The sequence below is a fragment of the Anomalospiza imberbis genome, chromosome 4 (genome assembly GCF_031753505.1).
Source record: "Anomalospiza imberbis isolate Cuckoo-Finch-1a 21T00152 chromosome 4, ASM3175350v1, whole genome shotgun sequence".
Classification (NCBI taxonomy): domain Eukaryota; kingdom Metazoa; phylum Chordata; class Aves; order Passeriformes; family Viduidae; genus Anomalospiza; species Anomalospiza imberbis.
Window position 1 is genome coordinate 22,506,434 of NC_089684.1, and position 15,770 is coordinate 22,522,203.

The following is a 15,770-nucleotide window of genomic DNA, read 5'->3' on the forward strand; positions in this document are numbered from 1 at the left end:
TCCTGACATAGTGTTTCCCATGTGAAAGCAGTGTGAAGGATGGAAAAACAAACCTCAAGACCTGGAATAACTCACTAGTAGTATGAGTATGTCAGCTCCCAGATCATGGCTCTGTCTGGTGGGCTTCCATGAATGTTCAGATTTATAAGGTTACTTGTATGGAGTAATATATGGCACAGAAAATGGTTGTGATTTCTGGATGGTCAGTTCTTGGAGCAGGACTGCACTTAATGAAATTGTTCATTTCTGGTCTGAGTTATTCTAACAGACATAAATTCACATTTTCTGATAGCAGCAGAGAAGTGTTGGCAGTAGGATAGTTCTGATGAAAACTGTATATTGCACTTCAAGAAGATTTGGAACTTAACTCTTGAAAGGAGTTAAGATCTATTTCTGACTGCAACACCCCTGTTAAGGCAAAAAATAACTGAAAATTTATGAAACAGAATGTTGTAATTCTCATTAAATGCTTAATTTCCAAATTATGCCCTTTAAAAAGGGTGTGTTTATAATGCAGGGATGATGTCTGGGAATTTATTTTGATGTATTTATATAACCTTCATAATTCCTTTTAAGATGATGGAGGTTGCTTCTGTTTAAGAGTGATTAAGCAGAAACTCTAGCATACCCAGTTGGATTACATCAGATATCGCTGAGCAATCTCAAGAAAATCTTCTGAGTTTTTTTTTTAATCCAGGAGAGGAGGAAAAAGAGTCAACAAATTAGTCACTCAATAATTCCATTTCCCAGCACGCCCTTGGTAGGAATTGGCAATCTCTTCCTCTCAAGGAGCCTGGAGAAGACAGAAAAGTCTTGCAGGTCAAGAGCAGCTCCAGACTGTTTGAAATGGACCTCTTGTTAAGTTTTTAGAACGATCTAATTTTTATGCTATATCTATTGTGTAGTTTCTTGCTAGGTGGAAATCAGCTGGTGCTGTCAGAGAACATCTGTTGAGCAGTCTGAAATCTAGGATGCTGCATTGTTTTCACAGATGTAGCCTTTCTTCTAAGCTTTGTGCTCTCTCAATGTGCTTGATAGGTCGCTGTGCACGCCTGGAGCTCTTTGGAGCCCATATGCACACTTGCCAAAGAAGGTGTGACTGTTAAAGCACAGAGTGCTGTCCCCATCTACAAGGAGTCCATCAGTGACCTTCTGGAAAGATGCAGAAATTGTACCAGGAAAAGCTGTGTTATTACTTTCTGTCTCGTGGGAGAAGATGGGCTCCGGAGTCCTACGAACCATTACTTCCTTTCATCACTCAAGGATGTTGTGGGATTAGAGAAGACCCAGCTTAGTGTAAGCATCAATCATGCTAAATTACTGTATTTGGTTTTACTAATCCTACTGTTTTGGGTTGTTTGCCGGCTATGCAGTGTCTGATTGCACTGAATGTTCTTTCTCCTTAGTTATTGCTATTCTGGTTTCCAGGTTGTGTTCAAAGTCAGATTTTTTTTCTGGTGTCACTAGATGTCTATCCAAACAAGACTGCTGGGGTTTGTTTATTTGTTCACGGTTTTTTGTCTGGGCTTTGTTTTGTTTTAAAGAATGAAGTCTCCCTTTCATTTATTTAGATTGTCCTCCACCTTGCAGCATTGCTCCTTTCTTTCTTTTTGTCCCTAGACTGCAAATAGCATCATGACAAGTGTTCTGGCTTGCAGACAGCACTGTATGTCAGGATGAGGTGATCCTAGTTCAGTTGAGTGTGGAGTGCATTTTCATCAGCAGTATTTCCTCTGGAAGTGCTCATGCTCTCAGATCAGTGTAACATTGCTAACACACAGTATTGCATGCTTCTTTCCTCCTTCTTCAAATCCCTGCCCTCCAGAACCAGTAAGGGTTCTGATTTGCCATAATAGTGATTATTTCTTAATAGCTGGCATGTCGGTCTTCTAAACAGGCAAAAAATCCATCAGTGTTAAATAACACTGTCATTTAGTCAATTTGCTGCTTTTTCCTAGATTTCTTCTGCTTCTAGCAAGCTTGCTGTTTATATAGAGAGCTTGCATGCCCTGTGTGTGTGTGTGCACACATTTTGTTAAACCTCACTTCTTAGCATGTACATCTTATTGGAAAATTCCTAATCATCAAATGGGCAGCATGGGGGACCTTTGTGTTCTCACATTTGGCTTTCAAACTGCATCCTTGCTCTTTAGCACTAAACTGAACAAGGGGGGAGTAGAGGTCTAATCTCTTTGAATCTGGACCAGTATAATTGCTTTACAAAAAGAAAATGGGCCAGATTTTCTCTTCTTATCTCTATCACAGCAGCAGAGCCTGCCTCCTGAGTATACAAAGAAAAGAAATCAGGCTGTTTTAATTTTTTTTTCATCTGGTGGTATAATCTGGAGTCTGAGTCATGCTGTGGGGAGGTTTTTTGTTTTGGTTTATGAATGATATCATCAATAAGAAAAGCTCTGCAACTGGAGCATTTTTGGAAAATTTCATTCCTTTATCTTATAACGGTGTTGTCTTTGCAATTTTAACTAATAAGGATAGCTAGCAAGGACAAATGCAAAGTGGTCATTTTTTAAGAAATGCAGCTGTGATTAAAAAAATGACTGTGTTGGGAGAGGCTTGTACATCTGTACTTAGTTACTAATAAATTAACTAGACTTTCAAATATATTGCTAATCCAAGAGCTACCATTCGTAGCATTGCTTTTAAAAAGCATCAAAAGCATTAGTATTTCTTCAGGAAACATAATGTGTAGAGGATGTGTGCTTTTTCTCAAAAATGAATAGTGTTGCTTTTCTTGTAACCGGATCATGATGCCTGCACTGACTGTAAATTGTCCTCTTTTTATAGATGGTTAACTGGTATTTGAAAGTTATGTAGCATAATCTTCCATTATGGTGAATGGAGAGTGCTGCACAAAAATGCATTCTGGATGGGATTTAAAGTCTCTCTGAGATTTAAGTACTGACAGAACTTAATACAAAACATTATACCTTGACCTTATATTTTACAACTATTTTTTAAATATATAACTAAATGAAGTATAAGGGCTTCGCTGCCATGATCCATTAAGATGAAATGTCTTTCTGTCTTATTAGGATTGTTACCATCTTTTGCTTCTGTGTATTTCTATTATGTATATAATTGAAAGGGCAAGCTCTTTTAGTAGATGTGAATTGATAAATTGAGTGAAGTGTTGGTGAAAGGACAAATTACTTTCACTGCAGTCAGTATGGGATATCACTGCTATGTAGAATTCAGATTACCATTTATTCAATTATTCTCATAAGAAGATGGCAAAATGATAATACTTCTTGGCATTTTTCCACAATCTATTATTCTGTAGGAAGGCTCTAGTAATATTTGCAGTTTTTGCATGATTCTTACATATGAAGAATATGATTTCTGATCAAATGTGGTTGTTCAGCCTGTTTTACTGACATGCAGGTCTTTCCCAGTTTAAGTATAACTGGGGTCTTCTTTAACATGTATTTTTTAAAATAATACATATTTTTTGTTTCTCTTTCAGGCCTCTGTATCCCAACAAGATGACATTTATATATTTGTTCTTCAGACCACTGCAATTGCTCCTTTTGTTACTCTGGATGTAGGGAGTATAAAAGGCAGATTTAGTGATAATGGTTTCCTCATGACTGAAAAGAAGAAAATGGTTGTGTTTTACCCTTGGGAACCTACCAGTGTTGAAGAGCTAGAAAGTTCACTAATCTTGACCTCTCTACTGGACATCGTCTGAGAATACTTCATTTCCTTCTAGATAAAGAGGGAAACAGGAGGAGAAAAAAAATAAGAAGAACTTGACTGAGGCTGAAGTGACATGCACTTTGAGCTGGCTGAAGAACACACTGTCTCTTCCTGTCATGTGAATTTTAACTGCTGATTCCATGTAAAGATAACAACAGCAAAGCTTACATATAATATATGTGGTACATTGAAAGCACATCCATATTTTTTTCTAGTTTCACTATGCAGTAAATGGAAATTCATTTTAGGATAACACCAAGGTATGCTGGGAGCAAGGGAGAAGGACAGGGAGTGAATCTGGGACTACCTTCAGTAGTCCACCAAGCCACTCCATAGACAGGTTGCTAAACATTTGGCTTGTCTGTCAGCTGTGGTTTGAAATACAGCTGGGATCTTGCTGGGGTTCCACAAGGATCCTCTGTCCACCCAGGCAAATATTAATTTCCTTGCAAAGCAGAATCAGCATCACAGTAGGTGGAGCTTGAACGAGCTCTGTCCCTGATGTCCATTGCCGTAGTAAAAGCAGCAAGTGGGCATTACTTGCTGGTGGTGTGGGGGGTCTGGAGCACGTGTGGGGGGAGCAGCTGTGTGTTCCACTGGAGAACTCAGACTCAATTTGAGTTGTGATCACAGTTGTAGTGAGCATGTTGATGCCTTGGTGTTAACCAAAACTGACATACTCCTGAGCAAGAGGAATATCTTAGAGATGAAAGGGAAATGATTAATTAGAGTTTCTTACAAATGCTTTATTGGGTCACCAAAACAACTAACTGCAGTCGCATCTGGTTCAGAACAAGTCCTAATTAAAAGAAGACATGAAAACAATCAAAATATGTGCCAATGTTCATGGATTTTGTAAAATAGATAGGGAAAATGACAGTCATGAGTAAATCCTAACAAATGCAGACATTGACAAAGGAAATTAAAAAGCTATTCCGAGAGGCATCATGGGCTAACAATACCAGAAAAATCCTTCTGGTTTTTTTGGTGTCCTGGAATCAAGGTGGAATCAAAGCAGCAGTAAAGTCAATATAAGGTAAGAAAAAAAATGTGGAGAACTGCTGCAGTGTATTAGGAAAAGGGCAAGTCTGTTATGTCTTTCTTTTACATTGATGGAGAAATGTCTCTTCCAGCAACATCTAGATAGAATTTCAAAATGGCACTTAATAGTGTAAATAAATAAAACATTGGAGGAATCACTTGTTTAGAGACAATCAAGAGACGTATCTGGAGGTCAGTGATACTTGTTCATCTCAGCATGTAAGTGAAGTCTGAGATATGTAGAAAAACTTTTGGATTGCTAGAAGCAAACCCATTCATTAATTTGGATAACTGTGACCTCATCTAGCCTGTCACAATTTTTAGGCAAAATCTTGAAAGAAATGATGTGGTACCTGATTAATAAGCTATGAAGTGGCTATACAAATTAAGTCTACCAGCAGTTATACATAACAGCATTCTATTATTTTTCCCCTGTTGCTTTCTGCAATGACCAGATTGACAGAGCAAAGTTTGGGCAATTTTTAAAATTATTGCTGTTTTTGAAGGTCAGGAGCTCTCTAAGGAGTAGGTCTCTTCTTTCTCACTGAAAATCTTTAATTCAACACTAGGTGCCATTATGAAAGATTAGCAATTGCTTAAGCCAAATACTTGAACTCAAAACAGAATTTAAAGGGGAAGGTTGACTGCCATTATTGTTTTAATATCACGAATACGTTCTTTTGGTTTCCTGGTGTTGTAGTAGGTGTATGTTTATAGAAGCTGTTCTCTCACCATGCAGCAGTGGCTGTAAGGTGAGCTTTGGTTAACCATTGGTACTTTAGCAGTAGCTCCTGTGCTGTATTGGTTACATTGTTCTGCCTTTGTCTCAGATCGGGGCAGAGATAGGAAGGCAGCACTGGCACCCTGCACTCCTATCCACACATCCATCTTGCCCGCTGAGTTTTGTTACAGCTGCAGCAGCACCTATGTTGCCAGTTCTGTCTGATGGGGGTTTGGCAGCAGGAGCCTTAGGAGAACATTTGGCAGGTGTGGTGCTTGTCCTCCGTGTCAATACATTATTGGTGGCAGCAGTAGAGGGGACTGGCCCCGTCAGTATTCTCTCATTGCTGCCTTACAATGTCTTGTTAAGGGCCAGTGAATTCTCTTGTGCTGATGGCCTTTGTTTGCTCCTGGGCCCCTCTGGGCTGTTCTCCACTGATGGCAAAAGCAGCAGCCAGAGTGCTGAACAGTTTTGGGAAGAACACTGTATGGTGTTGGCTAATCTGTTGTCCTAAAACCATCTCTGGCTGGGATTTAGCTGTGAACACAGTCTGGGCTTGCAGAGGCCATTTTGAGCTTTGGAGGGCACCTGTTTGTACTTTCTGACACACAAGGAAGACTTATTTTGCTCCAGTTTACTGAAGGATGTCCTTGGAAGTTTTTTCAAGTTCTGCATCTTCTCCAGGAAAGAAGCATGCAAATGTATCTAAAAATTGCATTCTAAGTAAGTGTTCATAGTTCTCTATTAGTCTTTCTTGTTACCTCCTGTTTACATACCTTGTGGTCTGGACAGATTTTCTGCCTTAGAGACACATCTTTCTTCAGTACTTTTACTTCTGTTAGTTCCCTTTTGGTTTTGGAGATGTGTAGCAGAGACTGTTTCAGTGACTTGAACAAGTGTCAGGAGCAGAGAAATGGGCCAATGAGTTTATTTTCAGTACAGGAGAGCTGGGGTTTAAGCTTACAAGACAGCCTTTTTATTGTCAGAATCACTGTTTTTTTCTTACCTACTTAGGTACCAGGAACTCGTGGTTTGAAATTTTTAGGACAGTTTTCAATCAAAGAGTTGTGTTTACATAACCTTGCTTGCCAGTCAGATGTTACAAGGTAACAAAACAAAAGCCCCAAATTAATTCAATTTGGGTAGAAAACCAAAATTTAAATGAAAAAAGGCCATCTCTATAAGTAGAGTCAGTCAGTAACAACCTGTAAGTACCTGAGCTAGTGCTCTTCTGCATTGTGTATATGGCGAGGGTGACTGGATGGCTGAAAAATCCTATAGGCACTCTAGGTTAAAATGAGCCCACGGGAATCCTCTGCAGCCTTGGAAAAACATACTCCAGCCGGGCTCTAAGTGGGACATCAGTCTGCTTCATAATGCTGAAAGGAGAAAATCAACTCCTTGGTAATTAACTTTTGTTGTCTTTTGCTGTAGGAGGAGTCTCTTGAAGCCAGCAAAAGTTTGGACTGTGCCATTGGCCATTACTCTAGAACTGCTTTATTTCATCCAGACATGATCATCCAGAAACGCCAGAAGCCGTGGATGGTGGGTGAGCATTGACCACTGCACACTGAGCTAGCAAATGGGTACAACCATTCCTGTCACTTCACTTGGGGGAAGCAAGGAGAGTGGCTCTTTTTTCTTAAATGTGTGAAAAAAACATTTTACTTTCCAGGCAAGGGAGAAAAGACAGTTCATGCACCACTACATGTAGGTGAGATCCTTATCCTTCCTGCAGTCCACAGAATCTCAGAATGCTGCCTAGAGCTTCCCACTACCAGTGATTTCCAAGTTTGTACATACATGCCAAGATGATGCCAGGAAATGTACAGCTGTAGCAGCCAATCTGAAATCAAGGGCAGTTTAACTTTCTGAATCATTCATTTTATATCAAATGTGGAGAACAACTGAAGAGATCCGTTGTCAAAACTTTTGGTGCTTTCCACAAGTTTCTGATGTTTATTACTGCAGCAGAGTAGCAGAATAACAGAGCGAGCTCTATTCCACTGCACATGCAGATTAAGTTTGGAGGTTTCTCTCTATAAGCCAGGTGTAGACAGACACACTCCATAGTATTTTTCTATCTCTAAACAAAGGGGAAAAACCTAAAAAGATTAAAGCCTTTTTATTAAATACACTGAAACTGAGAAGCTGCCAGACTGTCATTTAATACACTTCCCTACACAGGGCCTAGGGGACCTCCTGTGTACGATCACTAACCTGATCTACAGCTATTATGCAACAACATCTGGTCTTGAAGGGCTTTAAGTAAATTTAGATCCAGGTGTCTTCTGCTGGTTTAAAAGCAGAGCTGGTCAGAGCTAAAGCTAAAAGGTGTGCATAACAGCCAGGATCCCCTGGTGACCTGCAGGATTGTAGAAACCTCAGTAAAAATCTCTGCCAGCCCCCTGAGCTGTGCTGGAAATTCTTTGGAAGCAGAAGGTGTATTCTACTTTTAACAGCTCTCTTGGGGCTCAAAAAGCCCCTCCACTCCTGGAATATGAGAACCTTTGCCTGTTTCTATTAGAGCTGGAATACAAAGAGAACACTGGAGAAGTACTTAAATTGAACAAAAATCTGTATGCTTTAGACACTGCCTAGATGAGGGTTATACATATAAGAACTGAAAGACAGAATGGCACTTTTACTATTAGTCATCTTCTCTATAAGTAATTAACATTCTCAGTAATTCAGCTGGATTATAAAATTAGTTCACAAGTTTTTTTCATTAGTCATAGTTCAATTCATTACACCAGCTACAACTCTAAACGTAACCATTTTCAAGGTTTATTTTGATTCATTTTCTCAGGAGTGACACCCAGGTTACTGAAGACTGAGCTGAGCCAAGAACGACCCTGTCAATGCTCCATCTTTATGTCACAAAAACTGGCTAGAAGTAAGTGACAGTGGTACAATGCTCCTCTTGGCTTTTTCATCATGAACTCTGATACCTGTTCTGTTTAGTTGGGCCAGCATCAATTACAGGACACTCACCATCTCAGAACTGATGTCAGACAAGAAGAAACAGTGCTCATGAGCACAATTACTACATGAGATTCTAGATAGCCCAAAGGAGAGCTGTCTCATCTTGCTGAGACACTAAATAGTTGGTTTCAGTGTAAATGATTATACTGCCTTAATGATGAGAACTAAAACAAGGAAGAGGCTTTAATCTCAAAGCACAGCTGCTCAGCAGTAGCTGATGGTCCTGCTCTCCCTCCGTAAAATATACTTTACCTTTAAGACCTTTCATTTATTTTAGTGCTTGGAAATCAGCATGATCTTGTATCAATGCCTAAAACTGCATCTAAATCTTCAATACCTCTGCTTGAAAAGTAATGTAAGAATCACAGCAAGCAGAGACAGGAGAATTAATTTTGGGGTTTTATTATAAAAGTAAAATAAAAATAAGCATTTAAAAAGCACGCTTTTCCAAAAAGAAACAGATATTAAAAAAACTATTTACAAGTAGGAAAATGCCAAACTTGAAAAAAATTTTGAATAAGAGGCACCAAAGTTAAGTTTAAATACATTATTTGAAATATACAAGATTCTTTTAGGATTCTCTTTTTACGCCAAGTTGTCACTGTTGTGATTAATGATTTTTCTTGCCAGCTATTTTATAAGCTGTTTGCATGCAACTGTGCTGCAAAAATTATGAAGAGAGCAGCTAGATACTGTATCCTCTGATTGCTTGTGTGCTTAACCTCTTTAGTAAGTTTGTATTATGCATTAACAACTTCTTTTTTATCTGTAAAAGAAAATCCTCACAGACCAGGGAAGCTCAGTCAGTCTTTCATAGCATCCAGACCTGTGTATTAATGCAGCAGTGGAGCCCCGGTTGTTGTAAACGGCTTGTAAATGAACACAGTTAAACGTACTTGAGGAAGGAAGCAGTGGCTAGGAGTCACATGCTGCAGTTGCCATTTGTTCGTGTTCAGGTGGGATTCTTCCAGTGCACTTTTGATTGTGAGCTCCCTTCCCTCTGGCCAGGATGACACTGATGTAATTTGAAATGTCCCATTTGTTCCTGTAACTGCACATTGCTAACTGAAGATCACTAGTCAGCTATGTAATTGCTTTGCCCTGAACTTTCATGTCCATAGCCCAGGGCCATTTTGCCAAGTGTTAGTGAGGACTTGCTGGTCAGGGAGTCTGAGTAAGTGAAGCTCAGCTTGCGGAAGGAGGTCTCCACACCACTGTCACATGTACTTTCGAGGTCTTGGCATCTGCTATTATAGAGCTCACCTGAGGGACAGAGAAGAGGGACACATCGTCATTTGTGTGGCTTGAGCAAGGTTGCTTTGAGAAAAGCCTAAGGAATACAAACCAACTGGGTTAAGCTCTTCTATAGGAAAATAAGTCTAATGTGCGGTATTGTAATAGGAAAAGCTGTACTAAATGTTTCCAGGCCAACAAAGCATGTGATCTTATGTACTGCTGGCAGAGGATCAGCTTGCAGTTGGAGCTTGGATGGGATGAGAAGCCTGGTGCTCTGCTGACACTAATGCTGTCACTGCACTTGAGTCAGAACTCTGCCCAACTGTGGTGATCACAGGGCAGAAGGTTCTCTGATTCTCACAGTCACACTCTGTGCAAGTGTACAATTTCAGGATGAGGCTCCTATAAAACTTCTAATTTGTGTTATTTCAACTTACAGATTTCTTTTTGAGACAAACACTTGAAGAGCTTTTATCTAGTGACCCCAAAACAGGAACAAGTCAGTAGCCTCTATCACCTGTGCAGGATCCACAGAAGAAGTGCCTGACTGCAAGAGCTGAAACTGAAGGTATGATGTGGGATCAGTGTGACTAAAACAGTGGTGGTACCTTAAGAGTTCAGTCTTGTTTTTCTAAACAAACATCTTAAAATAAATGGTATGATGCCCTCCATGTTGCAGAGGCAGCAGAACCCCTCTTATCCTTCAAAATGAATCTAAACGCGTAATATGTGTACAAGCACATTTTTGGGTGGGTGTGAAGGTTTATTCATGACTGACCAAACAGTTTTCTATAGATAATAAACTGGCACTGTTAGACTGGAATGGAGTGACTGTGGTGTTTCTTTTTTCTTACCAGAAATGCCTACAGTGTTTTTATACAGGGTGTAAGCTTCCACATTTGGCTACAGGCAGCACTACCAGTGTTTGAACAGGAAATAAAAAAGGTTTTTGTTACTAAACCTGGCCAGGCAATGACTGAAAGCCCTGATGACAAACTTCTCACAACCTCTCTTTTCTCTCTTAGTAGAATTCCCTGCCCAAAATCACTGTAGGACCTCCATCATTGAAGGTGCTCAGAACTCAACTGGACATAACATGGGCAACCTCATGTTCCACTGGCCCTGCTCTGAGCAGGCAGTTGGCCAGCAGGACTGCCTGAGGTCCTGTGTAACCTAAGCCACCCCCAGTTTCTTTGCCTACAGAACACTGGGCTATTTTGGAGTGCTACACATTGTGGAAGGAGAAATTTAATACTGAAGTCTTACTGAGAAGTTCAGAAGCCCAAAACACTTTTTAAAATCCAGCTATGAGGGGGGAAAAAAAAAGTCAAAAGCTAATGGCACTTGTACACACCTAGGAGATAACTGCCTATATTCTCAGTACATCCAAGGCATAACCATTAGCAAATGGCAGGTGTCTGGTTTTAGCAAAGGGCAGCAGTACAATGAATACTGTGATGCAGGCATGCTGATTCAAGTAGTTAATTTTTCCTCTCTTTCCTATGCCTAGCAGGTATCTATGATGAGAGCAGCAAAATATTTCTGAAACCAGTAAGCAGGTGAAGCAGTGTGTGCAAGAAGGCGTGCAATCCTAGCAGTCCTAGATAGAGTGGGGAGGGAAAACTCAAAGTCTTAAATAAAGCTCTTCATATTTTGCTGTCAATTTTACCTGTCTCTCCATTTGCAAAGGTGAGCGGTGATGATGACGGAAGAGCTTTCGCTGTGCTGTCTTCCAGGGGAGATGGTCTGCGTGAGATGGACAGTGCTTCCTGAATTATTTCTATGGCTTCTGTGTGATCCATCTGTCTCAAAGCAGTGATCAGCTCTTGAATTGTACCGCCAGACACCTGAAAGAGCAGACATCAGACACTCAGCATCATCCAGGCTGGCTAAAACTGCAGGGCTGCGCTGCCTCACTGTGCGGGAGAACGAGGTTCTCTACATGTGTCAGTGTTCTTTAGAACCTGTTACAGCACATTACCTCATAGTTATCCAGCAGAGTCTTTGATGGGGAAGGGCTCAACCTGAAGGCATTATTAAGTATGCCAAGACCCAGCTTTTGTGCAAGGGTGGACCAGTTTTTGGTTGGATCAGGCAATTCCAATAGTTTGTAAAGCTGCATCTTGGAATTCTCATTCAGCTCTCTCAAATGTCCTGGGGAACAGAGAAATATGTTGGTTTATTATTTATACAAAACATGCACCAGTTCATTTTTAAGAAGAAACAAAGTCAAACTGAAGACTATCTGAGAGTTCAATCTCAGCATTTACAAATGTATTGCTGCAATACTGCAAGTGCACTCTGTCCTTAAGACATCTTAAGGGAATCATGCTCATTCTATGAGTGAGGGGGTGGGAGGGCACTTCTTCTCTCTCACCAGTTCAGTTACAAGCAGGGCAATGTCTTCTGCCACTATGCTTTCAGTACTCAATTACTAGAGGGATATCAAGTCAAGTCTTTATAGGTGTTACCTTGTGTGAGTGAGTCCTCCAAAACCTCTGCTGACTTGTAGGGTTTGCCATTTAATATGTCATACACCTAAGAGAGTACATTAAAGTCAGTATTTAGCAGAAATCTGGTTAGTGTCTATTAAGTCTCAGCAGTGTTGTATAAAATTTCATCTGTGAATGAGCACTTTTTTTCTCTCCCAGACTCAGTGTGATGAAGGATACTGTACAAAACCTGTGCTAAACTTTAGGGAGAAATCTTGAGAAGTTACATCTCCCTTTATTTTAAGCTGTGTCATCTGGCAACTATTTTCAAGACACAGAGGAAGTCTTGGCAGTAAATAAATGGCAGTAGCAGAGACTAAGCAAGGAGCTGCTGCCTGTTTGCAACTAGTCATTTAAAACAAAGCCTGGATTAGATTTCCACCTAAGCTTGGTACCATTCCCCAGCTCCAGATGATTAGAGATGCTGACTGCTTATCCTTTACATTCACAGCAAGCCATATGCACAGTAATCCCCTTAGAAATAGTTTATCACTGTTTGGGTAGAACACAGGAATGCATTTTCCCACCACACATAGGCTGCAATTCTGAAGAACACTCAGCAAAGAAACCCACTGGAGAATGGGCCTTCAAACACAAGCTGCCCACCAGGTAAATACTTTCCCACACTGAAGACTCTAGTGCAACTACTTCAGGAACTGCCTGGTCATTTCTGTTCAGCAGCATTAGTCAGTTCAGTGGAGCTTTCTTCCAGTGCTGTTTCATCAGGGGAGTTTTATGGCTGAGTTAGCTTAATTTTTGAAGGCAAATTCACAAAATGAATTGCAATAATTTTGGATGCAATGAAAGGAGCTGGCTGAGAGAGCTGAACTATCCTTTATAATTAGGAAAAAACCAACAAAAAACTAAAAGAGAAAACAGACCACATACCTCAGAGTTTGCTGCCATATCCAGTGGTGTTGTTCCAGGCACAATCCCTTCATCATCATCTTCATCATCTTTCACATAATCTAGGTCAAACAATGGCTCAAAGTTCTCAATGTGAGGATTTGCACCTGAAAAACAAGTGTGTGTGGGGGGGAAAAGGGGCTTCAAGTTGCTTCTCAATAATACTTAAAATGTGTGTTCTATGTACTGAATGGCAAATCATCTAATTTAGCTACTCCAGGTAAATTATATTTTATATTAAGCAAGCAAGTAGCTTAATATAATAATTGTAATTTTAAAATTTATAAATTTGATAAAATGTAATTTTATCAATTTAAATGTAAAATTGATAAAATGTAATTTTATCAATTACATTTAAATGCTGTCACATCTCTGTACAATGCTACTCTCCATTATAAAGAGGGGAAAAAAAAAGACAAGCTGATCCTTAGGGCCCAAAGAGTGAGTTCTGGTATCTACTGACTCCCAGTCCCATGTTGCCTCACATAGCACAGCATGCATGTGATGAAGGGATGGTGTGGTGCTGCTTTTTAGAGTGTCTGAGAAAGTTGGGGTGTTTCTAAAAGACCAAGCAGGCAGCCTCAGCAGTGAGAGGCTTGGGATTCTGTTTCAAAGGAGAAAAATCAGGTTTAAGTACAATTGACAAAATGTTCCAATAAATACTCCAACTTAATTCTTCCAAAGTGACAGCAATAGGAGACACTAACAAGCTCATGCTTCAGTGATTTTTTTTTTGGCTTTTTATTTCTAAAGTAGTCCAACACTTGCTGCAGATACATAAAAAGATCTTCTCCACTTCTTCAGCTATAAAAGCTAAAAAAGATACTCAAGAAACTTCCCAAAGACCTCACGAAATTTTTTTTGACCAACATAATTTGCCTTTCCAGCCATTAGATGGTGCTGAAGAGTGATAAGTATAGCACCTCAGAGCAGGACTTTCTGAGGAAATTCAGACCTTCTTGCTTTTAACATCTGATGTCCTCCACCCATTTAAATTTAAACAAGTTCACTGGCACATTCTTTTCTGCTTGCAGCCTTCTAACTTGAATTGTCACAGTGAAAGAAGAGTCTCCAGCAAAGATCTATTTCCATACCTGCTGCTTTGAGAACTGCTGCCAATTTTGTTGAGCCCCTTCCAGCTGCTATGTGAAGTGGAGTTGTCCCATCATATGTAGTGCTGTCCACATCTGCATCACCCTAAATTTTTGTTGAATGGCAAAAAAGAAAATAAATCTCTACAATGCAGCTGCAGAGGCTCATGTCAGCATAAACACCGCTACTGTGCAAGCAGCACCATTCCCTGCCTGGTTCCATAAAAACTCTAACTGCTGCCTGAAAAGAAGGAATTAGAAAGTAACTACAACAGTCTACATGCATAGGGTGGTAATGTGCAGGAGGCAGGGGTATATCTCCAAATAGGTCAGGTAGATAGAGCAGGAGGCACAGGGTATATGTCCAAATAGGTCAGGTAGATAAAAGCCACTTCGCATCCGCTGTAAGAGTTCTGCCATCTGATTGCCTGTGGCCTTTAGAGTGGGAGTGGTGTGCACAGAATCCTGCCCTCCTGCTGCTCATCAGAACAGCCAGGCTGGTAGCACATCCATGCATGAGCACAGAGGAAAGCTACACAGCCAGCTGGGATGTGCACAATGAAGGATACCAGGATCAAGGTGTTATGATGAGACAAATATTTACAGATTACACAACTACATCTCTCTGCACATCTCTATACATGTTCTACTTAACACAGAAGAAGGGATGAACTTGTTCATGGTAACTTCAGTGCCTGCCAGCATTACTCAGTGCAAATTATACATGGTATATGCAGTCAGGTTAGGGTCACAAGCTCTAAATTCCTCAACTTGGCCAAAAACTTCACCAGCAGTGCTGAACAAAACAGTAGCACTACCAGTAACTTTGCCACTATACCAGTTCAAGTAATCTAGTCAATAAACAGGAAGCTCCCCTCTTACTTCTGTCATTCTGAAGCACTCAAGGATTCTCAACAGCCTTTAAATATATAATTGAAAAGACCTGGAAGAAAGAAATTCTGTCCTTACCTCAAGCAAAAGGCAGCCTGCCAAAGGGATGTTCTCTTGTTCAACAGCCAAGTGCAATGCAGTTCGTCCAGATTTTTGTTCCTGAGCATTGACATTAACTCCAGCAGCAATCAGCTGTTTGAGGCAGGACATGCTATTTGCCATCACCACCATGTGAATTGCACTGAGACCTACATAAAACAAAACCCATACGTCATCTGCATTAATATTTGTAAAATTCAGAAATGTCACAGTAATGAGTTTCAAAGTGAGAAAATTGTAAAATGAGTTACAGTTACTGTAGTTACTTGAGCAGAAGTAACGTATTTTGCCTGCTTACACACTAAATGATGATAGAATCATAGAATTGTTTGGGTTGGAAAGGACCTCAAAGATCATCTATCTCCACCCCAGTCCTGCTGTGGGCAGGGACACCTTCCACCAGACCAAGCTGCTCAAAGACCTGTCCAACCTGGCCTTGAACCTACTTTCAAGAATGATGCATCCACAACTTCTCTGGGCAACCTGTTCTAGTGTCTCATTATCCTCACAGTGAGGCATTTCTATTTTAGATCTAATCTAAACCCACCCTCTGTCAGCTTAAAGCTAGTCTCACTTGTCCTATCCCTACAC

The 15,770-nt window shown here is 40.3% G+C and overlaps 2 protein-coding genes across 9 annotated transcripts in view; one reads left to right on the forward strand and one right to left on the reverse strand.

Annotated features, from left to right (window-relative positions):
* MANBA (mannosidase beta) overlaps positions 1–3,915 on the forward strand; it is a 46,344-nt gene extending 42,429 nt beyond the window's left edge. For 3 of the 4 annotated variants that reach the window (XM_068187483.1, XM_068187485.1, XM_068187482.1), the window contains 2 exons: positions 1,039–1,296; positions 3,485–3,915. In XM_068187483.1, coding sequence (XP_068043584.1) covers positions 1,039–1,296; positions 3,485–3,709 — 483 coding nt within the window. In that variant the 3' untranslated portion in view covers positions 3,710–3,915. The remainder of the gene's footprint in view (positions 1–1,038; positions 1,297–3,484) is intronic. The other variant, XM_068187484.1, reaches the window with a different exon arrangement.
* A 4,939-nt stretch (positions 3,916–8,854) lies between these two features.
* NFKB1 (nuclear factor kappa B subunit 1) overlaps positions 8,855–15,770 on the reverse strand; it is a 58,995-nt gene continuing 52,079 nt past the window's right edge. For all 5 annotated transcript variants that reach the window (XM_068187481.1, XM_068187480.1, XM_068187479.1 and 2 more), the window contains exons 18-24: positions 15,159–15,328; positions 14,193–14,295; positions 13,081–13,205; positions 12,172–12,238; positions 11,682–11,854; positions 11,370–11,547; positions 8,855–9,727 (exon numbers count right to left, since the gene is read on the reverse strand). In XM_068187481.1, the coding sequence (XP_068043582.1) occupies positions 9,540–9,727; positions 11,370–11,547; positions 11,682–11,854; positions 12,172–12,238; positions 13,081–13,205; positions 14,193–14,295; positions 15,159–15,328 (1,004 nt within the window). In that variant the 3' untranslated portion in view covers positions 8,855–9,539. The remainder of the gene's footprint in view (positions 9,728–11,369; positions 11,548–11,681; positions 11,855–12,171; positions 12,239–13,080; positions 13,206–14,192; positions 14,296–15,158; positions 15,329–15,770) is intronic.